At 39.7% G+C, this 26,318-nt stretch overlaps 1 protein-coding gene and 1 pseudogene across 1 annotated transcript; both read left to right on the top strand.

Moving 5' to 3' along the window:
* The first annotated feature begins 3,082 nt into the window (after nt 1–3,082).
* On the top strand, nt 3,083–4,669 carry LOC112164797 (probable 2-oxoglutarate-dependent dioxygenase AOP1.2). Its single transcript, XM_024301113.2, has 3 exons — nt 3,083–3,487; nt 3,742–4,063; nt 4,371–4,669. The coding sequence occupies exons 1-3, from the start codon at nt 3,384–3,386 to the stop codon at nt 4,623–4,625; spliced, it is 681 nt and encodes a 226-aa protein (XP_024156881.1). The 5' UTR covers nt 3,083–3,383; the 3' UTR covers nt 4,626–4,669.
* A 1,065-nt stretch (nt 4,670–5,734) lies between these two features.
* Nucleotides 5,735–24,885, top strand: LOC112164796 (annotated as a pseudogene).
* The last annotated feature ends 1,433 nt before the right edge of the window (nt 24,886–26,318 follow it).

Here is a 26,318-nt window from a genome sequence, read left to right as displayed (position 1 = left end):
CTCGGGCTACAGCATAAGACAATTTCCGAGAGTCACGATAAATCCCTGCAGCCAACATAACAAACAGCCACTTCCCCTTCATCCACACCGTGTCCCAATCCAACCAGACCACGTGCAAGAGCAAGTCACTACCACATTGACAACAAGAAAACACCGAGAGTAAAACATGTAGTCCCCGGACATAACGCCATATCAACGGCACTTCATCCATACTAACCCAAGAGACAAAGTACATCCTCACAGCCAATCTCAAGAGGAAAGATACTCCCTTCAACACCATGGCCCAAAACCGCCAGACCATGTGCAGGAGCTTCTCCCCATTACTTTGACCACAAAAAGGTAAATTGAATTCCTGGGAATAACACGACACACCTACCATAACAATACTCCAAAACCCTAGCTCAAAGGAGTAGGGACTTATTAGACTAAGCCACAAACCTAAACTAAAAACTGAAATAGCACTAAAAAACAAAAAAATACCATCGGAATCCATAGAATTGCCTAGAAGAACCTCCAGCGAATTACCAAGATCCCTCCCGCCAAGCTCGGCCCAACCACCAATCTTCCAAGCCAAGACCGTCAGAGCTGCAGATCGCTCATTCCTCCGCCAGCCGCGCCGCGAACGATCCGGTGCCATCCAACCACACCACCAACCTTCATAGACCTCCGCCCAAATCAGTGATCGAACCCAAAAGAGCAGCATATCCCTTTTGGAATCACCACTGATAGGAGAACCCCAATCCCGCCGCCGATCAACCCCACTCCAGTACCACTCTGCACCTACGATCGCCCACGACCATAGAAGGTCAGATCGAAATCGATCTACCCACCCTGACATCCACCTCCCTTCCATCTCTCCTAGACCACGCTTGAGATTGAAACCTGCCAAAGTTGCCAGAAATCTGAGAATTCCGAGGAGGAAAGTGCCCGTCCGGCTGCACGCGCCAAACGCCGACGAGACCAGAGGCCCACGCCGACGCGGGTGCGCCGCCGGACGAGGAAGATTTTTGTCGAGGGAAACCCTAGCTATGAGAGAGAACGAGAGCGTTTTTCTATACGTCCCTTATTTGATTACTTAAAACTTTAGCAATTGCAAAAAAACATATTATGTGATTGGTAGTAGTCAGTACCTGCTACCATTTAGAACATTTGTACAAATCCCCAGTGCTTTTATATTGATTAAGTACTACCAGAAGTAGATTATGCAGAAGCACTTATCAGCGAAGAGAATAGATTCATTATGCGGCTAGGTTGTGAAGTTGTAATAATTGTACCTTAGAACACAAATAAATAAATTTAGCAACAAAGATAAAACAAAAATGAGGACCACGCATTGAATCATTTGACAAAAGAACAAACGAACAAATATATAGACCAAATATTAGGTATGAAATAGAGTTGGTACGTTCAAGATATTCTTAGAAAAATATATCCACCCAAGGAGCGTAAAGCTAAGGTATATTAATATTTTCATACAAGCCATGTTTCATATAATATTTACCATTTTGAGGACTTATATTACTACTTTGAGGATACATGTGATAACTAGAAAAAAGTTTTCATTAAGATAAATAAGATTCTCGTTAGAGTAAAATAGGTAACTAAAAAAAAAAATCTTGTTAAGGTAAATAATTAAGGTCCTCATTGGAGTAAACTAGGTTTTTATTTGAGTAATAAAGTCCTAAAAGTAGTTATTATAGTAGGTTTTCATTTGAGCAATTAAGTCCTAAAAGTAATAATTATATGTATAACATATGGGTCCGGATCAAGGGACATCAAATTTTACACAAATTTTGACACACCTTGTGAGCCATTAGATTTTAAAATGTTCAATGGTTCAAATTTATTATTTGAATGATGTCAACACAACACCAAGTGATGTGGAAATTACATGGCATTACATATTTCTTAAAATTAAACTTTTCTTCATGAAAAGATAAAAACAAAATTTAAATTTAAAAAATCAAAATCAACAAAAACTAAAAAGAGAAAAAGAAGAAGAACAAGAATTCTCAGTTCCCATGAAAAATTCTGCAGGCCTTCAATTATATTCCTCCTTTGGATATCCTCTTCGCAGCTACATATGAGTTCAAGTCCTTTATGAATCCCTTATAAACCCCACCAAATCCTCCCTGGCCAAGCTTTTCTTCCTCTTGAAAGTTACTAGTTGCCCTAACTAGATCGCCGTACAAAAACTTTATGGGGCCAGTCCCTTGTTCAAATTCATCGTCAATGGCATCACCAATAGGTTCTTCATCGCTGTTCGTTGTTTCTTTCTTCTTCCAAAAGATAAAGCTGACCAAAGCCAGCAAAAGACATGACACAGATGAAAATTTTCCTGTTTGCCTTTGCAAGTTTGCAACAAGCTTTTTCTATTATTTGTTCCATGGCTATCTCTTTCCAATTATGACATTTTTCTCATGGGTCTACTGGGCATGACCACACAGTATAACCCCTCAGCAAATCAGCTCACGTTACAAGGGACTTGGGATTGAAATAAGGAGGAATATAATTGAAGGTCTGCACACGTTACAAGGGACTTGGGATCGGAATAAGGAGGAATGTAATTGAACCGAATTTTGATGGGAACTGGGAATTCTTGTTCTTCTGCTCGTTCTTCTTCTTTTTCTCTTTTTAGTTTTTGTTGATTTTGATTTTCTAAATTTTAATTTTGTTTTTATCTTTTAATGATGAAAAGTTTAATTTTAAGAAATATGTAATGCCATATAATTTCCACATCACTTGGTGTTGTGTTGACATCATTCAAAGAATAAATCTGAACCATTGAACATTTTAAAATCTAATGGCTCACAAGGTGTGTCAAAATTTGTGTAAAATTTGGTGTCCCTTGATCCGGACCCGTTAACATATTGTAGAATTCATTTACCCAATTGTAATTATCTCCTAGTTAGTTCATACTTCATAACCTTTGACTTCTTTCTACGTCCAATTAAAGTATACTCCCTTTCTTTTCAACTTCTTCAATCACTCTTCATAATAACATCGTCAGATCGAGTTGTATAAATAGATGGACAAGTCGAAGATCTCTTCCAAAACGCACTCAAATAAGGTAGCTTTTCTATCTTCCTCTCTAAACCCAACCAATTATAACAATGGGATCAGAAACACCTCTCAAACTTCCCACCATAGATTTCTCCATGCAAAACCTCAAGCCGGGCACCACCGAGTGGGACTCAGTTAGAGCTCGAGTCCACTTTGCACTCTAAGAGTATGGTTGCTTCGAGGCTTTGTTTAACAAAGTTCCTTCAGACGTTCGAAAAGGCATATTTGAAGCAACAGAAGAGCTTTTCGACCTCCCTTTACAAACCAAATTGCGAAACGTTTCTCAAAAGCCCTTTGATGGCTATGTCGGGCAATACCCCATGGTGCCCCTATATGAGAGCATGGGTATTGACGAAGCAACCGTCGATGGACAAGTTCAAAGTTTCACAAACATTTTTTGGCCTCAACAAAACCCAAATTTTAGGTTAGTACATTCTTTCAGGCCCCCGACTGTATATCGTGGCAACAACAAATATATCTGCTATATTATCTTGTCCGTAACTGTTACCTTTAATCATACATACAATCCATTGATTAATACATATACCAAAAAGAAAAATACTTAGGTTAGTACATATACCATTGATTAATACTTAATTTCCGGCCGTTGAACTCATGAGACTTAGCTAATAGTTGATTATCAAATGCTTATCTTGCAAATATTGGTTTTCATGGCAGCAAAACTGTTCATTCCTTCTCGGAGAAACTATCTGAGCTGGATCAAATTATAAGGAGAATGATTTTGGAGAGCTTGGGACTTGAGAAATACCTGGAGGAACACATAGGGTCAACAAACTACCTTCTTCGAGTCATGAAATATAAGGGCCCTCTAACCAACGAGACTAAGCTGGGCCTAAACTCCCACACAGATAAGAACATTGTCACCATTTTGCACCAAGACCAAGTTGAAGGACTAGTGGTGCAAACCAAAGATGGGAAATGGATCAATGTTAAACCTTCGCCGGAGTCATTTATCGCCATGATTGGCGATTCTCTCTATGTGAGTTTCTTTATATGTTCTTGATTGTGAAAATACTATCACAGTAATTTTCTAAACGTAAAGAATTCCACAATCAGTGCTTCATATATATATGGTCTTGCCAAATGCTTATATATGAGATCAAACCATGTATACATCATCTGCGTCTTCACTCATTGCCTATTGGTTTGGGTTGAATACTCTGATTTCAACAGAAACAGTGAGTTCCGTGTGACACACATGCTTGGATCCATAAAAGTCAGAACTATACTAATTGCTATGTATTTAATTGGTTTAACTATAATAAAACTTCTGATTTGATTTGCAGGCATGGACAAATGGTCGACTACATTCTCCACATCATCGAGTGATGATGACCGGAAATGAGGCTAGGTACTCCACTGGATTGTTCTCTATCCCAAAAGCAGGTTACATAATAAAAGCCCCAGAGGAGGCTGTGGATGAAGAGCATCCTCTGCTTTTCAAGCCATTCGATCATGTCGAGTTTCTTGGATTTTACTATTCTGAGGCTGGTCAGATAGCTCAATCTGCTTTGAAGACTTATTGTGGTGTCCAAAACTAGATAATATAGCAGGCTTTGTGTGATTTAATTACATTTTCTGTAAGTATACTGTACGAGGTGCATATATAGCAATATAGTATATATACGTGTGTGTTTGAGAGAGAGAGAGAGAGAGAGAGAGAGAGAGAATTGCATGTAATAGCATATCGATTTTATCTATGTTTGTTTAAACTGAGAAAAAAAAAATTGATGGCAACCGTTAATATGTGCGATTAATGTTTAAAAGTGCAAAATTGTGGCGTTTTTATCAGTGCAAACACCCTCGCTTATATACTTAATGGCCACTGTTCAAGTGGATGGTTTATATAAGCGAGGGATCTTCTACTAAATAGTTATCAATTTGACTTATATTTTGGGGATATCACATTTAATTGTCTAGTGTTTAACATTTAATCGAGGGTGTTCGTACTTTTGAGAAAGCAATTAGCAAAGAAGCCATGTGTATATATATATACATAGGGCTCGTCCATAATCGAATCGCCAACTTAAGGGATTGGTAGTGGGACACATTTATTTATCACAACTTGGCAAATCGACTTTTCATTTGTTAAATCTTCATGAGTATATCACTTTTGTGAATATTCCATCAAATTGAAATATTGTTAAGGTACTGAACTAGATCACTTCAATTAATCAACCACGCCTGTCCAACTAGAACCATTTATATTGATAATGGTAAATTACAATAATGCTGTAATGTTTTTCAATTTAGCTAAAAATTTACAAAAATGATCTAATCATAAAGGGTTATTTCCCGTTTACCCAGATTTCTCAGGTATTTTTTCCAATTGCACACGTATTTATGTATCTTACTATTCTCTTGTGAAAAGACTAAAATGGGGTAGTTCCTATGCTATCCTGAGCCTTAGAGTGTTTGTCTTTCTTTAAAAACTTCATAAAAAAAAACAAAAACGAAAATAAGACTAGCCTTCAACATGCCCAAGTTTTTCTCCTAACGGCTCACTGCCTAACGGATACTTTAACAGGCGGAATCACTGCTGCTTATCTTAATTTTAGTTTTTAAAACTGGTTTTTTCTGATAGACAAAGACTCTTCAGACTACAGAATAAATATAAGAACTTTGATAATGATGGTTCTGGATGAAGTGCATGAATAAAAAACAGATAGCGATAGGTAGACTAAAATATGCAACACAGATTCCGGACCCCCAAACCCCAAACGCGGAGTTCCACTCCTCCGAGGCCTACTTTGGCAACGGCTTCACCCGCCGGGTCAATCTCCTAAAGCCCACTAAAGATTCCGGCAGCTGGTTCCGGTGTGCGTTCCACGAGACCCTGAGGAGCTCGGTGTGCGAGGGACGGAGGATCCGGATGGTGCCGAAAAGGGTGAAGATGCCGATTGGCGGCGAAGTTTTGGAGGATGTGATTGGGAGAGGGGAGGAGGAGGAGGAGTTGCCTGACTTTCGAAACGGTGCGTTTGAGTTTCGAAACGGTGCGTTTGGAAGTTTATTGAGGGTTTGAGTATGCAATTGTTTTCCACACATTACATGGAGATATGATGAACAAATTACATGGAGATATCATGAACTGATTGAGGAAAACTGACAATATGGTGATCCAACAACATTGACCTGTATCAACCATGATAATCAGGACTGAGATGCCTTAATACTTGCAGTTAGTTGAGATGAATTAAATATTATTGGCCATAATAGGAGGGACTTTGTTGGTGGGCCTTAGAAAAGGTTTTACAAGTGGATTTTACACTCTTTTTAGATTTTGGTTTTACAGTCTTACTAAATATCATTCCAAGAATGGGTTTTCCCCAAAACATAAGCAATTTAGGATGCCTTCTTAAGGATAGGATGACATGTTTTGTTGGTTCTTCTGTTGTATATTATTCTTTTTCCTTCTTCATCTTCCTTAGTAGATCTCTACTTTAGGGTATAAAATGCAGCTATACTTTGTCTATTTTTATTGTTTATAGTTAAAATGGTCTGAATGCTGGTCCAATCTCCTGTTTCTTATCTCTCTTGCATTTGTCATTTTCAGACACAATTGGAAGAAACATGGAAAGCGTTGTTCTCTAGCCTTAGGTATGCGAAAAACTTTAGTGGTCCAGTTTGTTTTTCGTCATGCTAGTATTTCAGTTCTTGGATATGAGACTGCATGGTTTAAGGGGCTCACTGAAGATATAAAGTGTGAGGGAGCTTCTGCACCAGAAGCTTTGGCAGCACCCTGATGACCAGAAAACTGCACGACTGTCTGAGTTTGGAGAAATGATTAGAGCTGCTTTTGGAATTCCAGTGCTGTAAATACCCCGAAAATTCAATTTATTTTCCGAGGAAATTTTAGTATTGTTTTCGTGGTCATGGAAGGAAATACGAAGTTTGGAGAAGTGTGGAATTAGTTCGAACGATTTTATTTCGAAAACGTTTATTATTTAGGGGCACGTGAAAATCGACTTTTTATACGTACAGAATTTGGGAAAACTTCCTTCATGAAAGTTGTAGGGCTCGTCGATACGATCGTGTACAAATGTGGAACGCAAAAATCGGAGTTCGAATGAATTAGTTATGATTTTTTGAAAACGTTTCCATTTCCGGAAGCCCGATGCTTCCTCTCTCTCTCTTCCCGGCCAGAACCACTGCAAAAATTTCGCCGGCCGAGTTCTTCCTCCTCCGGCCACCAATTCTCACCAAACTTCTTCCATTGGCTTCGCCTCGTCCTTTCGCACCCGTCTGTGGTGGCCTTGCACGGCGGCGCGGCCTGTAGCGGCGGTGGTGAGCTTGTTTTGATTTGAGTTCGATTTTAGTCAACGTCGGTTTTCTCCTAGCTCCGGCCACCAAAACTTCCGATCCTTAGCTCCATGAACTCGCCTCAACCTGCTGATAATCATACTAGAAGGATAGCACCTGGAGTGACCGGTTTCACTTTCGTCGGAGCTCGACCGGTTTTCAATTCGAAACCAAAACCTTTCGATCTTGATATCTCGAGCTATAGTGCATCGTTTTGATTGATTCTTGAACCAGTGAGTTCGCCTTGATGTTCTTAACAACTCTCTATAAGGAATTGAGGCCTGAAATTGAAGTTTTTAAGTCGAAAATCAAGCTCGCCGGTTTCTGCATTTCTTCGCCGGTTTCTGGAAAAATTTCGGCCACCTTCAAACTGTTCTAGGTAATTTTCGACCACTTCTGGTCATTTTCAGACTTCATGCTAGTTATGAAAATTGTTGGGGTTGATGAGATGAAGAGGAGCAGCCAGGCCCTGACACCATTGGAGGTGGTCGGCGGCGGCTCTGTCCAAATTCCGGCGGCCCTTTTCAGGCCACCTCCGGGGGTCAAAAATGTGATTTCTTTACATTTTTAGATTCTACATTTCAATACGATCATTTTGATATATTATACGCATTTTTTGGATATCGTATGATTTAGTTATTAATTTTTACGGTTTCGATCGATTTCGATAATCCAATTATTGTTTTTTTGAAGATCGGACCGTCCGATGGACTTGTAGTTTTGATATGTTGATCGTATGACTGTCCCGGTGACTTTGTGAGGTCACAGGCGAAGATCCGACGGTTGGATCTTCGTATAATTGTGAAATAGTAATTCGGAAGGCGATTCGTGAGAATCCGACCGTCGGATTTTCATGAAATTTTATAGAGATGTTTATAAGGACGATTCAGGAATATCCGACCGTTGGATCTTCGTGATAATTTTGGGGGATGATCCTAATGGCGATCCGTGAGGATCTGACCGTTGGATCATCATATAATTTCCATCCGACCGTTGGATCACCTTTATTTTCGATCCGACCGTTGGATCATCGTTTAATTTTGTTTATGAGTTGTTGGCTAAGTTATGATCATATTGGATTTAGGTGATTGACGGTCTTCCTTGGCGAGCGGTTTTGGTTTGTTTTGTGAATTTGAAGACGCAACGGGATTAGAGGTGAGTAAACCTCACGTGGTTCATATAACGAACCGAGCACTTTTAATTAATTTATTTTGTCGTAATTGTGTGAAAAATATTTATGGATTAAATATTTGTTTTTAATCATATGGACTTGATCGACTACGGTCCATAGGTAAGTAAAATGATTTTAATTATACAAAATGAATTTCCCGATTTTTATGCTTGAACTATAGTTGGTATTAGTGATTATCCCTGAGCGGATGATTACGTATATATATAATTACGTGTATATATATTTGGAATGGTGTGACATTGAGGTGTGTGTGGAATTACGATAATTTGGTTATGATGTGATATTGTCTTGTAAATTGCCATGATTATTTATGATAATGTTAACCGATAAATGTGTGTGTTAATCATGTTGACCTTCTGAGTTGATTAGAGGGTAGAAATGTAGTGCTCTGAGGACGGGAGAGTCCGAAGAACGCCGGTTAAATAATAACCGAGATGTAGTGCTCTGAGGACAGGGAGAGTCCGAAGACCGCCGGTTAAATAATAACCGAGATGACAGGCAACAAGGTAGTTAGAACTCTAACGTGTTGGGTCCAAACAGTTGGGATGGACCAAAGTGGTAGTATTGTGGGTAGAGAATTGTGGAAATGTATTCGTTGGGGATTTTCCGTGTTTTGTTTTGATGTTTCCTTGCAGATGTTGAGATTGTTGGTTGTTTACTTGAGTTAAAATAAAATTGATTAAAATCAACATTTCCTTCTTGTTTACTCATACGGGCTGTCATGGCTTACCGGGTTTGGTGTTGTTGCAATCCCAGTACACTATTCAAATTGTGTAGCGGGAAATCCTACAGGTCAGGTGAATCGAGAAGGTGATCAGGCTGCTTAGAGTAGTGGGATTAAGGTTACAGCTTTATTGTGAGGTTGTTATGCTCATTGAGCTTACATTTAAATTTGGAGAGAGTGTGTTGTAATATTAAGTAATTTGAGGATTTGTTTTATTGTTTTATTGAGAGGTGTGAAGTTTGGTTGTTTGTGAGAAAAAAATTCAGAACGTTTATTTGTTTAAGTTGTTTATTCATGTTTCGGATTTTGAATTTTTTATTCAAAATTCGGGGCGTGACAGTTTGGTATCAGAGCGTAAGGTACATATTTGGTGACGTGCCAATACCTTCCGAGTGATGGCCCGTCTGCAGCGGATCCCCATCGTGTGCTCTTCGGTATTGACTAAGTCATTGGGTATGTGTGAGTGTTGGGAGTCGTTTTAGGAACGTGAATACCTTCCCTGTAGTATTGACTTGGTTAATATGGACTTGTATTTGACTTATACTGTGTTTTAAGTGTTATATGTGTATTAGCCAAGCATACTATACTTCTTAGGTGATGGATATTCGAAGGAGTAGTATTTAGGACCGTAGAGTTGTCTTGTAGGTTCGTATTAGAATAAGTTTAGTTTCCGCAGGTTGTAATTTTTGAGGAATAGAAACCTTTAGATTTAACTCTGATGAGTCAGTGTGAATTGTTTTATGGATGTGAGGTTCTTTTGGATGTTGAAGTGTTTGGTTGGAGGCATGATGTTGGCCTATGCACGTACCTTGTGTGGTTATGAGTATAAATTGATAGAAATTTTGCTTTCTTAAGTTGGACGTATAGAAGTTTGGATGTGAGGTACGTATATAGGATTCGATATCTTGTTTTGTATCGAGATGTCTTAGTGGAGTTTAGAAATTGACTTGTGGTATATGTTTAAAGTGGCTTTGACTTGTGGTATTCATTAAGTGTGTATGGTACAAGCTAGTTGGTTTCTTCTAGTGCTATGCCTTTTGTACACTGGCCTCCTAGAACTTTATTTACGTATTCGATTGGTTAACTGTCTTGCGCCTATCCCTAGTGATGGTAGAATAAACATATTCTACAGTTTTGAGTTGTACTACGAAATGTGATTTGAGGAAAATGTTGTGAGTGTCTTTTCCTCTATACCAAGAAGTTGTTGGGGCAGGGATTTAGGTGTGGAAACCAAAGTTCGAAGTTTTGTTTGAGTGAATGAGACAATATTTTTGGGTGGTCTCTGGGTTCTATAATTGTTTTGAAATCAGGATTGTTGTTAGGAACGGAACTAGTGGTAAGTTTTTGATGAAGGAATTGATAGATGGAATGGTTGAGATTTTATAAGATGTAGGTTTTTCCCAGTTGACTCAGGATGAGTTTAGCTTTGGTAATTCCTGATTTTAGCAACGAAATTGTTTTTGTGTTTGTTTTGACTCAAATGATGCTAGCTAGACCATTGTGTGACTGAATTGATTGTTGGGTTTTGAATTGATTGTTTGTGATACATTTTTATGAACGACGTGTACAGCAGAGTTGGCTAAGGCCTTGAAAGAGCAAAGGAGTGACCAAGGTTCGACCCTTGGTGACGTTGTTGGTTGTTTAAGGAAAAGACGACATGCATTCAATCTTATTGATTTAGTTTACAAAAAAAAAAAAAAACTACATTATGCTAAGCCAAGTCAGTAGCTCCGGATGGATTGAGGCTGAGCTCAAGGGAAACAAGGAGAGCCACTGTTGTAACCGCCTGAGCCACCGGAATAGTAACCAAATGCGCTACATTCCTCGAATGTAGTCTTCGAGTTACCAAGGAGGTCTTCACCGTGCACGGGGAACAAAGGAAGAGTTTCGACCTCCTGGTGATCTCCTCCTCGTTGATCCATGGAAGATTGTCCTCCTGTTGGGCCAAAAGAGGTAGTACTGATATTAGCGTTGAAGGGTGAGGAGGAATATGGGTCAACACCATAGCCGATGCATGACCCAAGGGTTAGATCGATTGATCCGTCTGTACCAGTCGAACCAGTGGAACCAAAGTGTAGATCAATGGACCTACCATCATCTATAGAACTTGTGGATCCAAATTTGAGATCGAGAGATCCACCAACCCGAACGTTCCGTAATTCCTTCAACTTCTGCCTCTCACGAGCCTTGAGGTTCTGGAACCAAAAGAAGACGTTCTTGTCCTCAATCTGCCCATACGGTTTCAGATGAAGACAGATCTCTTGAATCTACTCTGGGGTTGGGTACTTGTGACCCTTGTCACAGTAGAGCCCCTGAAGGATTCTTAGTTGAGCTGGTGTGGGAGTCCACCGGTTATTGGTCGACCTGATAGGCGTGTTGGCACTACTCCCGGCTGCTTGGTTGTTTCCTCCATCCTCGACTTGTTGCTGGGCTTGTAGTTCCATTTGTTGCTGGGTTTGAAGCTCCATTAGTTGCAGAGTTCGTGGTTCCATGGTGATGGGTTAAGAGGATGTGAAAATCGAAGATTAAAGTTGTTGAGTGTTTGAGGGAGATTGTTGTTAGAAGGATTGAAGTTGATGAAGTGGTGTTGGGGATCCAAAATTCTCAGATGAAGGAAGAGATCGAATCTTTCAGATGGAAGAAAAGATCTGAGAGAGAAGGATTGAAGATTGAGAGGAAAAGACTGGAGATTGAGAAGAAGAAAGCTGAAGAGTTGAGAGAGAAGGGCTGGAACTCGAGAGGAATTTTTCGTTTCCCTTGGAGTGAACAGTTGCTCCCTCAGAATGTACCTATTTATAGAGCAAGGTGAGCAGATCTCCACCGTTGGATGGACGATCTCTGAGATTAAATCTACGCGTTGGATTAAAGTCGCCCTAAAACCCGGAAAAGTTGTTGACGCTTGTAGAGCGCGTAGGGGGACAGGATGAATCTCGAGGCGCTGTGGCAGACAACTTTAGCCGAAAGTAGATCTGATTTCTGTAATTCACGGAAGGGATAAGCCGCGCAGGTGGGCCGTACTTGGGCTTGTCTCGGATCAAGGCCTTCATTGTAGCTGTGGGTGGAGGCCCGATGGGCCGAGTTTCTGAAATAGTTTTGGCGAAATTCATGGGACGGATTTCTGCAACAGTTTTGGGTATTTTGGGCCTGATTGCCGAAACGGTTGAGTTTAAATAGAAGGATTGGTATGGATTATAACGTGAGCAGCTTGCGCTCGAGTGGTTGAAGGCTGAGTTTGTGTACCAGAGGTCCGAGGTTCGAACCTCGCCTCTCGTTTATTTTATTATGTTCGTTTTGACATAATAAATATAACACATGTGCATATATTAATGGAAGCAGCTCTTGCTTCAGTGGTTGGGAGCAAAACCTTGGTGTAAGAGGTCTGAAGTTCGAACCTTACCCCTTACAAAGATAATTTTTTTGGATATCGTATATGCTCGATATACGGAAGTATATACGATCAGTATAGTATATGTACAATATGTAGAGCTTCATACTATAGCCAAGCCGAGTAGAAGGTTAGTGGGCCGAGTTTTTTGGGCCCAATTTGGGTTGGGCCGGTCCGGTTCGAAATGTGATTGGTTCGGTTTCTTTGGCCCAAGTGGCCCATATTGAATAAGAAGACGTGGTGGAAGTGTCTAAATAATTTTTTTTTTCTCTTCTTTAAATTCTTGATTTAGTGCAGCGTTGTGTTTCTACACATTGCCTTGTGAGAGTGGTCACTATACTTGTATGCTAGTACAGGGTGACGATTAGTGTGAAAATAGCTTTTTGTGCAATACCACGTGGTGATTTGGGTGTGTGTTGCTTGAGGCAATTGTTGTGTTGAAATTTTGAGAAAAGTGGATTGCGAAAGAATGTCTTAGTGTTGAATTGATTTAGTGGCTATTGGGCTGTAATTTTATACATAGTGTCATAGCTTTGTCGATTACTACAGTCAGTAAAGATGGAGATTTGATGGTTGATTGTTTTCTGTATGAACTACAGAAAACCTTAATCGGGAGACATGGACTCACGATTAAATTTCGGGACGAAATTTCTTTAAGGAGGGTAGATTGTAATACCCCGAAAATTCAATTTATTTTCTGAGGAAATTTTAGTATTGTTTTTGTGGTCATGGGAGGAAGTACGGAGTTTGGAGAAGTGTGGAATTAGTTCGAACAATTTTATTTCGAAAACGTTTATTATTTAGGGGCACGTGAAAATCGACTTTTTATATGTACAGAATTTGGGAAAACTTCCTTCATGAAAGTTGTAGGGCTCGTCGATACGATCACGTGCATATGTGGAACGTAAAAATCGGAGTTCGTATGAATTAGTTATGATTTTTTGAAAAAGTTTTCAGTTTGGTATAAAGCTTCCTTTTTTGGAAAATTTCCAAAAAAATATCATTTTTCCATTTCCGGAAGCCCGATGCTTCCTCTCTCTCTTCCCGGCCGGAACCACTGCAAAAATTTCGCCGGCCGAGTTCTTCCTCCTCCGGCCACCGATTCTCACCAAACTTCTTCCATTGGCTTCGCCTCGTCCTTGCGCACCCGTCTGTGGTGGCCTTGCACGGCGGCGAGGCCTGTAGCGGCGGTGGTGAGCTTGTTTCGATTTGAGTTCGATTTTAGTCAACGTCGGTTTTCTCCTAGCTCCGGCCACCAAAACTTCCGATCCTTAGCTCCATGAACTCGCCTCAACCTGCTGATCATCTGTCACGCCCCGAATTTTGAATAAACAATTCAAATCCGAAACATGAATAATAACTATTACAAATAAAAGTCCTAAATTTTTTTTCTCAAAACAACCACACTTCACACCTCTCAATAATACAATAAACCAATTTCTCAAGTTAATTATTACAGCACACTCTCACCAAATCAAATTGTAAGGCTCAAATGAGCATAACTCACCTCACTATTACAATCACTGTAAAACTATAACAATTACTCTAACCCGCACGATCACCGCCCTGATTCTCCTAACCTGCAGGATTACCCGCTACACAATTTGAATAGTGTACCGGGATTGCAACAACACCAAACCCGGTAAGCTTTTGACAGCTCGTGAGTAAATAAGAAGGGAATGTTGATTTTATAACATATTTATTTTAACTCAAGTAAAAATCAACAATCAAACATTTGTGATGAAACATCAAACAAAACACAGGAAATCCACAACGAATACTTTTCCACACTCTTCTAACCACAATATCACCACTTTGGTCCATCCCAACTATTTGGACCCAACACCAATAACACGTTAGATTTCTAACAACATCGTTATATGTCACCTCGGTTAAGGCTTAAATAAACGATATACATCTCGGTTATTATTTAACCGGCGTTCTTCGGACTCTCTGTCCTCAGAGCTCTACATCTCGGTTATTATTCAACCGGCGTTCTTCGGACTCCCCGTCCTCAGAGCACTACATTTCGATTATTATTTAACCGGCGTTCTTTGGACTCCCCGTCCTCAGAGCACTACATCACGGTCATTATTTAACCGGCGTTCTTCGGACTCCCTGTCCTTAGAGCACTACAATTCTACCCTCTAATAAACTCAGAAGGTCAACATGATTATCACACACATTTATCGGTTAACATCATCATAAATAATCATGGCAATTTCCAATACAATATCATATCTCAACCAAATTATCGTAATTCCACACACACCTCAATGTCACACCATTCCATATATATATCCACGTAAATATATATATACGTAATCATCCGCACATGGATAATCACTAATACCAATTATAAATCACACAAGAAAATCAGGAAATTCATTTTGTATAATTAAAACATTTTACTTACCTATGGACCGTAGTTGATCAAGTCCATATGATTAAAAAAACAAATATTTATTCCATAAATATTTTTCACACAATTACGACAAAATAAATTAATTAAAAGTGCTCGGTTCGTAATATGAACCACGTGAGGTTTACTCACCTCTAATCCCGCTGCGTCTTCAATTTCACAAAACACTCCAAAACCGCTCACCAAGGAAGACCGTCAATCACCTAAATCCAATATGATCATAACTTAGCCAACAACTCATAAATAAAAATAAAGACAATCCATCGGTCGGATCGAAATTATATTATGATCCAACGGTCGGATCCTCACGGATCGCCCATAGGATTATCCCCCAAAATTATCACGAAGATCCAACGGTCGGATCTTCCTGAATTGTCCTTATAAACATCTCCACGAATCGCCTTCCAAATCACTAATTCACAATTATACGAAGATCCAACGGTCGGATCTTCGCGCGTGACCTCACAAAGTCACCGGGATAGTCATACGATCAACATATCAAAACTACAAGTCCATCAGACGGTCCGATCTTAAAAAAACATTAATTGGATTATCGAAATCGATCGAAACCGTAAAAATTCATAGCTAAATCATACGACATCCAAAAAATGCGTATAATATATCAAAATGATCGTATTGAAATGTAGAATCTAAAAATGTAAAGAAATCAATTTTTTTGACCCCCGGAGGTGGCCGGAAAAGGGCTGCCGGAAAATGGACAGAGCCGCCGCCGACCACCGCCAATGGTGTCGGGGCCTGGCTGCCCCTCTTCATCTCATCAAGCCCAACAATTTTCATAGCTAGCATGAAGTCTGAAAATGACCGGAAGGGGTCGAAAATTACCTAGAACAGTATGAAGGTGGCCAGAATTTTTCCAGAAACCGGCGAGCTTGATTTTTGACGTAAAAACTTCAATTTCAGGCCTTGATGTTAAGAACATCAAGGCGAACTCACTGGTTCAAGAATCAATCAAAACGATGCACTACAGCTCGAGATATCACGATCGAAAGGTTTTGGTTTCGGATCGAAAACCGGTCGAGCTCCGACGAACGTGAAACCGGTCACTCCAGGTGCGATCCTTCTAGTATGATGATCAGCAAGTTGAGGCGAGTTCATGGAGCTAAGGATCAGAAGTTTTGGTGGCCGGAGCTAGGAGAAAACCGACGTTGACTAAAATCGAACTCAAATCAAAACGAGCTCACCACCGCCTCTACAGGCCGCGCCGCCGTGCAAGGTTGCCACAAATGGCTGCGCAAGGAAGAGGCGAACACGATGGAAGAAGTTTGGAGTGATTTGGTGGTTGATAGGAGCATAAAATGCGATAAATATAATGTGAAACCTTTATACTTTTCTTAGCTATTTCCTTTAAAAAGTCAGTTTTAACTTTGTTTTCTTTTTAGGTAGTTCGTGGAGTGATTCAAGAGAAATAAGAGCTTAAAGAGAGCAATGGAGCCATGAATCATGAAGTAATGATGCAGAGGACCAATTTTGATCAACCATTTGGCCAGAAATTACAAGGGAAGTCCACGGAAATCGTTGTGCAAAACAGTTGCTGCAAAGCAGAAAACTGCAGTTTCAGAATCAGCTTTCTGGAACGGTTTGAGGAGCAATTCTTGCATCATTCCAGCTGCAACTTTGAAGAAAGGGCCAGCGATCCATGAATACATGATATCATACTTCAACTAAAGCCAAAGAACTGGTCATAAGCATCAACAAGGCAGTAGGAAACCAAGCGCGAAGTATGCTTCCCGATAAGGCAGAAACTGTCAGCTTTTCACGAAGCTTTTTGGGAGATCTTTTCCGGTGATTTACTTGGAGTTTTTCCAGAAGGTTGTTGATCAATCTAGAAGATAAGATGTCATAGAGCACGTGGGAGTCAAGAACCATCCAGAAACGTGGCGAGACAAAGTTGTTCCTTGTCCAAGAAGGAAGCTTCAGAGACAGAAATTGAATCCTAGTCAAAACAGGGCATTTTGGCCGAGATTCTTCTTTGGACGGATTTTCAGGGCATTTTTGGAAGGTTATTGCTGCTGTAAATATGAAGGAGAGTCCTAGAATAATTATACAAGATTACAACAAGATTACCAAGGCTTGAAAATCATTTAATTGTGCACCAATTAAAGGAATCCTTAAGCAACAAGGGAAGGTTTTAAAAGCATTGTTGAAGAAGGAAACTAGGGCTGAACTTCTCCAATATATATTGAGCTTCTGCACACATTGAGGAGGACCACGCCTTTCACCTTCTCTTCTATCTCTCTTTCTCATTCATCCGCCATCATCTTTTTCTTCTTCTCTATTTGTTTTATTTTGGTTTTTAAAACAATGTGTAACTAACTATCTTTTTGTTAGGGGCAAGGTTTGAAGCCCCAATTATGTAGAACATATGTTTGTTTAAATTTAGTTTCTTGATCTTTGGTGTGAATTGGTTGTTTATTTCTGCTTGATTGAAAACTTTTATGTGTTTATGTTCTTTGGGTCGACACTTAGGATATATGCATGTAATTGGAGCTAGGTTTAGAAAATAATTCACCTAATTGTCTTGTTTTCTAATCCACAAGTATGCAAGGCTTTGAACAAAAGTTGATGTTTTAAACAACTAGAAGAGCATGCTAGGTAGGCATTCCACACTAGACTGCAACTCTATAATCAATCGTTTCCATGAGATCTTAATGCTTCAAATATGTTGACACTATATGTGTTGTTGATAGGATAGTGTTCTATACCTTGATTGCATGTTTGATAGGCTTAGCTATTGTGCGTTCACGTAGACTAAGTAATTAGGGAAACATTAATAAGGGACATGATCTGCTCCGACTTGTTTCTTGGTTGATTTCTGTTCACACCTTAGTAATTGAAACTAGGTTAACTTAACATTGTTCGAAAGTAATTGGTGGTGGATTTCCGAGTCTCTAACATATTCTCCATCTTATTTTCTCAAAATCAAAAATCAAATTTGTTTTCCTTTTGTTTTCTCTTTTATTTTCGTAGGAACATAAAAACCCCAAATCTGTTTCAACTTAGGATTGCAACGCACTCTTCTATCCCCTCTCTGACCCTCCGTCTTTCTTTCTTCTTTTCTAGTGTTTGACATTTTCTTTAGTTTAGTTCAGATTTTTGTTATTCTTTTTTATGTGTTAGTTTAGTTTAGTTTAGTTTTCTTTTGTGTGAATTATAAAGTTACCCTCAATCTCCGGCTTGAACGATCCCTGCTTACTCTATATTGCTAACGACTACATCTTGCAGGGTTAAGTTGAGCGTCTATTTTTGGCGTATCAATTTTTGGCGCCGTTGCCGGGGATTGAAAAATACTTATTTTTCACATTCACATTGTTTGGTTTATTTTTGTTTATATTTTGATTTTTAGGATTTTACACATTCTTTTTGTATATATTACTAACTTAAATTTCTGTTTTGTTTTTCAATGTGGCATCAATCTTACGAGGTGTGTTCCATATGCTCCATGGTTGGTCATTCAATGGAGACATGTCCAAGCAACCAATATGAAGGATACTATGATCAAAATACCATGCTTGGAGGATTTCATGACAACCAAGGGCATTGGAATAATTATTATTCACCTCCATACAATCCGGTATGGGATAATCCTCCTTACTCTTCGTGGAATGACCATCCAAACGTGCAACAAGGATCTTTCAATGAGTTCGAAGCTTCCCCATATTCATACCATGACTATTGTCCACAAGCACCACCTCCTCAAAACTCAGGTATGTCTAATAATGATGATGAGATTATTAAGGAACTAAATGCTGCTACTCAAGCTTTGATTCAGGGACAACAAGCTTCAGATGCTTCTTTTCAAGCTTGGATTCAGGAAAAGCAAGCTCTTGATGATGATTTGGCAGAAAAACTAAAGCGTTTGGAGAACTTAATATCTCAGGAGCACCCTTCTAAACCGATGGAAACTTTAGAGGAGCTCCCGACAACTACAGATTTGTGCCAACCCCATGATGCATTCCATGATTCAACATTTGATGAGGATGAAGTAATGGATTTGGAGGAGTCTTATAAAGAGCCACTCAACGTTGAGATTTTTGAGGATCACTACATGACCGAGCTTGAAAAGTAGGAAATGGAAGATCCGTTTGATGATGATGAATCCTATCATGAAGGAAGTAAGGATGATCTTCATGCAAGTGTGTCCCAAGTGCCTGAAACAATCATGGTATCACATGAAGATCCAAAAGGTTATGAGACCACAAGGGAGGATTGCTTAAAAGAGGAGTCCATCAAAGCTCCTACATTTGGGCCGTTATTGCTAGCACATGGAAGACCATCTGATCCTGCAATGCCTCATTCAACCTCTACACATGTTCTCCCCATCCAAGCAACTTTTGAGTTTGTTGATCATGTGGAGATGGTCATAAGTGAACATCTCAAATCACATAAGGAGATCATTATAGCAATGATTGTTGAACTTAAGAGAAGAACGAGGCAATGGAAGAAGCGAAAGAAAAAGAGAAGCATCAAATCCTATCTTTCCGTTGCTCCCAAGTTACCCAAGTTGCTGTCAAGGGATCATGAAACATCTTTGAAGAGGCTTAAGCATTTGATCGAACCGCGGCCTACACCTCCTGATTACTCTAGATGAAGAGCTGCTATGTCAGGCTGAAAGACTTTAAGCCAAGCGCTTCTTGGGAGGCAACCCAAAGGATGTTTTCTTTCTTTCTTCATTTTCTATTTAGTTTCTTTTTATGTTTTTAGTTTGTGTGCAGGTCATAAGGTTGTAGACAAGTGTGAAAATTGTCCCTTCTGTAAAAACAGAGTGCTGACCATACAGTCAGTCTACTTTAGACTGCTGCCGTTTTTCGCTCAGATGGAACCAGAAGATATACCATACATGAATGGAAATATCTTTGAGTCTATTTTCTGTAAGTTTTTACAGAACTGGATTCGGAGTTTATATGTGTTCCCAGTTCCAGTTTGAATGCAGCAAGGTCAGCTCAGGAAAACAGAAAACTGTGCAGTTGTGTCACAGAAAAAGAAAAACTGGGCATATTTCCGTGGATGAAATGAGGAGTTCTTTACATGGACTCAAAGCTCTATATGTATACTACCTTCAGGCCAAAAATCTCGTCCATTGGACCAGTGATGCTCTCGGAATAAAGGTTTGAGTGGGGAAAGAGAGCTCGCAATGTCCACTTTCACCTCCCAGTGGTATAATCGTCATCTGAAGCTGCATAGAAACATTATGGGACCTGGAACATGGGCTGCCGACACAAACTTATGGTTTCCAAAGATGCAACAAGACTTCGCATGGAGCTTACGTTAGGAAGTCAAGACCTTATGGTCTTGAGGTTGGGGTCTTTTGTTGTCATCTCCAAAGGTCGTGAGCACGTGGGAGTCAAGAACCATCCAGAAACTTGTCAAGACGAAGTCGTTCCTTGTCCAAGAAGGAAGCTTCAGAGTCAGAAATTGAATCCTAGTCAAAACAGGGCATTTTGGCCGAGATTCTTCTTTGGACGGATTTCCAGGGAATTTTTGGAAGGTTATTGCTGCTGAAAATATTAAGGAGAGTCCTAGAATAATTCTACAAGATTACAACAAGATTACCAAAGCTTGAAAATCATTTAATTGTGCACCAATTAAAGGAATCCTCAAGCAACAAGGGAAGGTTTTAAAAGCATTGTTGAAGAAGGAAACTAGGGCTGAACTTCTCCTATATATATTGAGCTTCTGCACACGTTGAAGAGGACCACGCCTTTCACCTTCTCTTCTATCTCTCATTCTCATTCATCCGCCATCATCTTTTTCTTCTTTTTCTCTATTTGTTTTATTTTGGTTTTTAAAACAATGTGTAACTAACTATCTTTTTGTTAGGGGCAAGGTTTGAAGCCCCAATTATGTAGAACATATGTTTGTTTAAATCTAGTTTCTTGATCTTTGGTGTGAGTTGGTTGTTTATTTCTGCTTGATTGAAAACTTTTACATGTGTTTGTTTTATGGTGGCCAACATAGGATTTATGCATGTAATTGGAGCTAGGTTTAGAAAATAATTCACCTAATCGTCTTGTTTTCTAATCCACAAGTATGCAAGGCTTTGAACAAAAGTTGATGTTTTAAACAACTAGAAGAGCATGCTAGGTAGGCGTTCCACACTAGACTGCAACTCTATAATCAATCGTTTCCATGAGATCTTAATGCTTCAAATGTGTTGACACTATATGTGTTGTTGATAGGATAGCGTTCTATACCTTGATTGCATGTTTGATAGGCTTAGCTATTGTGCGTTCACGTAGACTAAGTAATTAGGGAAACATTAATAAGGGACATGATCTGCTCCGACTTGTTTCTTGGTTGATTTCTGTTCATACCTTAGTAATTGAAACTAGGTTAACTTAACATTGTTTGAAAGTAATTGGTGGTGGATTTCCAAGTCTCTAACATGTTCTCCATCTTGTTTTCTCAAAACCTAAAATAAAAATCGTTTTTCTTTTATATTATCTTTTATTTTCGTTAAAAACCAAAAACCCCAAATCTGTTTCAACTTAGGATTGCAACACACCTTTCTATCCCCTTCTGTTTCCTGTCATCTTTTTCTATCTTTTCTAGTGTTTGACGTTTTGGTTTTTGTTTAGTTTCAGATTTTGTTTATTTGTTTTGTACTTTAGTTAGTTTAACTTAGTTTTGTTTTCTTTTGTGTGAATTATAAAGTTACCCTCAATCCCCGGCTAGAACGATCCCTGCTTACTCTATATTGCTAACGACTACATCTTGCAGGGTTAAGTTGAGCGCCTATTTTGGGCGTATCAATTTTTGGCGCACCACCGCCTCTACAGGCCGCGCCGCCGTGCAAGGTTGCCACAAATGGCTGCGCAAGGAAGAGGCGAACACGATGGAAGAAGTTTGGAGTGATTTGGTGGTCTGTGGAGCAAGAACGAAGCCGGAGAAGAATTTGCAGTCGTCCGGTCGAGCTCGGACATGGGAGGAAGAGAGAGACGGTGGTTTCCCAAAAGGGTAAGAAATGAAAAATAATTTTGGAAGTTTCCGAAAATGGAAGCTTTATACAAAACTGGAAACTTTTTCAAAAAATCATAATTAATTCATACGAACTCCGATTTTTGCGTTCCGCATATGCACGCGATCGTATCGACGAGCTCTACAACTTTCATGAAGGAAGTTTTCCCAAATTCTGTACGTATAAAAAGTCGATTTCGCGTGCCCTTAATTAACGTATGCTTTTCGAAATAAAATTGTTCGAGCTAAATTCACAACCCTCAAAGCTTCGTACTTCCTTCCATGACCACGAAATCATTCTAATATGTCCTCGGAAAATAAATTGAATTTTCAGGGTATTACATCATCATACTAGAAGGATCACCAAAACTTCATGCTAGTTATGAAAATTGTTGGGGTTGATGAGATGAAGAGGAGCAGCCAGGCCCCGACACGATTGGCGGTGGTCGGCGGCGGCTCTGTCCAAATTCCGGCGGCCCTTTTCAGGCCACCTCCGGGGGTCAAAAATGTGATTTCTTTACATTTTTAGATTCTACATTTCAATACGATCATTTCGATATATTATACTCATTTTTTGGATATCGTATGATTTAGTTATTAATTTTTACGGTTTCGATCGATTTCGATAATCCAATTATTGTTTTTTGAAGATCAGACCGTCCGATGGACTTGTAGTTTTGATATGTTGATCGTATGACTGTCCCGGTGACTTTGTGAGGTCACGGGCGAAGATCCGACGGTTGGATCTTCGTATAATTGTGAAATAGTAATTCGGAAGGCGATTCGTGAGAATCTGACCGTCGGATTTTCATGAAATTTTGTAGAGATGTTTATAAGGACGATATGAAGATCCGACCGTCGGATCTTCGTGATAATTTTGGGGGATGATCCTAACTGCGATCTGTGAGGATCCGACCGTTGGATCACCTTTATTTTCGATCCGACCTTTGGATCACCTTTATTTTCGATCCGACCGTTGGATCATCGTTTAATTTTGTTTATGACTTGTTGGCTAAGTTATGATCATATTGAATTTAGGTGATTGACGGTCTTCCTTGGTGAGCGGTTTTGGTGTGTTTTGTGAATTTGAAGACGCAGCGGGATTAGAGGTGAGTAAACCTCACGTGGTTCATATTATGTCGTAATTAATTTATTTATTTTGTCGTAATTTTGTGAAAAATATTTATGGATTAAATATTTATTTTTAATCATATGGACTTGATCGACTACGGTCCATAGGTAAGTAAAATGAATTTCCCGATTTTTATGCTTGAACTATAGTTGGTATTAGTGATTATCCCTGAGCGGATGATTACTTATATATATATATATATATATATATAATTACGTGTATATATATTTGGAATGGTGTGACATTGAGGTGTGTGTGGAATTACGATAATTTGGTTGTGATGTGATATTGTCTTGGAAATTGCCATGATTATTTATGATAATGTTAACCGATAAATGTGTGTGATAATCATGTTGACCTTCTGAGTTGATTAGAGGGTAGAAATGTAGTGCTCTGAGGACGGGAGAGTCCGAAGAACGCCGGTTAAATAATAACCGAGATGTAGTGCTCTGAGGACGGGAGAGTCCGAAGAACGCCGGTTAAATAATAACCGAGATGTAGTGCACTGAGGACGGAAGAGTCCGAAGAACGCCGGTTAAATAATAACCGAGATGTAGTGCTCTGAGGACAGAGAGAGTCTGAAGACCGCCGATTAAATAATAACCTAGATGACAGGCAACAAGGTAGTTAGAACTCTAACGTGTTGGGTCCAAACAGTTGGGATGGACCAAAGTGGTAGTATTGTGGGTAGAGAATTGTGGAAATGTATTCGTTGGGGATTTTCCGTGTTTTGTTTTGATGTTTCCTCGCAGATGTTGAGATTGTTGGTTGTTTACTTGAGTTAAAATAAAATTGATTAAAATCAACATTTCCTTCTTGTTTACTCATACGGGCTGTCATGGCTTACCGGGTTTGGTGTTGTTGCAATCCCGGTACACTATTCAAATTGTGTAGCGGGAAATCCTACAGGTCAGGTGAATCGAGAAGGTGATTAGGCTGCTTAGAGTAGTGGGATTGAGGTTACAGCTTTATTGTGAGGTTGTTATACTCATTGAGCTTACATTTAAATTTGGAGAGAGTGTGTTGTAATATTAAGTAATTTGAGGATTTGTTTTATTGTTTTATTGAGAGGTGTGAAGTTTGGTTGTTTGTGAGAAAAAAATTCAGAAACGTTTATTTGTTTAAGTTGTTTATTCATGTTTCGGATTTTGAATTTTTTATTCAAAATTCGGGGCGTGACAAGTGCATAGGAAGCATATTGAGAAGCAAGCCTCAGGTCTCAATATCCTTTTTGTTCTGCGTGAAGATTATCTACCACATCCACGTCACGGTGGTAGAGTTGAATCAAGGTTATGCAATGAACAAGAACTCTTTGATGCCTTAAAGAGCTGGGTGTCGAATCACAAGGAATGCAAATTAAACCTACTGAATGGATTGTTTGCACACATGCATGTCGATGAAAGAACAAGTCCGGGCCATTCAAGATGCTTCTGTTATTATTGGTGCTCATGGTGCAGGTCTCACGCATATAGTATCTGCATCGCCGAAAACCATGGTTCTGGAGACTATTAGCAGCCAATATAGACGGCTTTAATTGGCCAATGGAAAGTTTTGGAATATCATGCCATTAATCTTGGGGGTTTGTATGCCTCTTCGTCAGTTGTTGTTGACAACCTTAGCCGTATACTGAGGACCCTAGGGTGCTGAAAACCATTTGTTTGGAAGTTACTTTCTGCCGTCAGGTATGGTTTATGTATTGTTTGGCTCCAAAACTAGTTGGCGTGCAAACTGTCTCTTTTGATAGTGTGCGCAGGCGTGCCAGCACCGTGGGGTGCAGTCATCGGGGTAATCCCTTGACCTGACTTCTTCTTCAAGCGTTGTGGACGAGGAGAGCACCAACCTCGCCACAAGGTTCTTTTCTCTGCCTTCCGGAAAAGGACTTTTTGCCTTACGGATAAGGACTTTGGGTGTGATCTTTTCGCGTCACCGAATCGATACTCAACGTTGTAGGTTGAGCAGATCAATCACTGGGAAGTTCTGAGAAAGCACGGGGTTTGCTAAAGCGTGACTTTAGCTTCGCTGGGTTGCGAGGGCGTTACCCTTGCTTCGCTGGAAGTAACGGTGGCAGTAGCACTAGCAGTCGGCTCCTAGGGAGACTAGGACTGGGAGTACGGTCACCGGGTTGATCTGGTGATGCTGGCAGTCGGCTCTTGGAGAGACTAGGACTGGCGCGCGGTCACCGGGTTTCAACGAGGTTGAAGGTTTGCTCGGGGGAGGCTTTGTTATCGCTAGGATTGATTGATTTGAGAGAGGTCTTCTTTCTGTAGCCTCTATATATAGGCTGTTGCAGATTCACATTCCTAATAGGAATGAAATACTATATTTTAGGCCACAATTATTGGCCTTGAATCAAATCAAAACTCTTAATAGTTAAGATATATATCGTAGTCAATAAAAGATTAACTCTGTCGTAGCAATCTTCTAAGAAAGGTTAATTACCTTTTGGAGTCCTGGACGTAATCTTCCTCTTCAACGAACTGTAGGATATGCCCGCCGCGATCATTCTGGAGCTCAGTAGCACACTACTGTAAGCATACAATCATGCATGTATAATAAGATCATGTATATATTCCTTGCAATTAAAGATGATTGCTTCCTTCCATACATTCCACATCCAGCAATAATTGCATGGGACACCTTAATCGCTTGCATATATAAAACAATGGAGGACATCCTTACTGATTGGTCTATGTCCACCGTCTTAATTGCCATATGAGTGTAGCTTGATAATTAACTTACATAGCCCAATGTCCAATATTCCTTCCTTAATTGGCCCCCTGTAAGTAATTATATAAATGTATACAATCTCACGCCAACTTTTTTTTTTTTTTTTTGGAAAAGCGAGAGAGGGACTAACTCCTCGTCCCCTCTCGAAAGTTTATTAAAGAAAAAAGGAGAATACAAACTGGCTGGAGGACTAGACCAAAGCCAGCCATGGAACAATACACAAAGTTACTAACCAACAACAATGACCATCAAAATATTTCATCCCATGCAACAAAGAGAAAACAAGCAAAGGAAACAGTAAAACAAGGACATCAGAGCAAACTCCAGAAAAAGGAAAACAAGGACTGAACAAATAATCAACAAGAAAATCTATAGGCC

Source organism: Rosa chinensis, chromosome 5, assembly GCF_002994745.2.
Source record: "Rosa chinensis cultivar Old Blush chromosome 5, RchiOBHm-V2, whole genome shotgun sequence".
Classification (NCBI taxonomy): Eukaryota; Viridiplantae; Streptophyta; class Magnoliopsida; order Rosales; family Rosaceae; genus Rosa; species Rosa chinensis.
Note: the sequence above shows the minus strand (reverse complement) of the source record. Positions and strands in the feature narration are given on the sequence as shown.

Coding starts and splice junctions, on each gene's coding strand:
- LOC112164797 (XM_024301113.2), top strand. CDS start 3,384: ATGGTGCCCCTATATGAGAGCATGGGTATTGACGAAGCAACCGTCGAT. Junction 3,488..3,741: donor CAACAAAACCCAAATTTTAG/GTTAGTACATTC, acceptor TTTTCATGGCAG/CAAAACTGTTCATTCCTTCT. Junction 4,064..4,370: donor TGATTGGCGATTCTCTCTAT/GTGAGTTTCTTT, acceptor TTTGATTTGCAG/GCATGGACAAATGGTCGACT.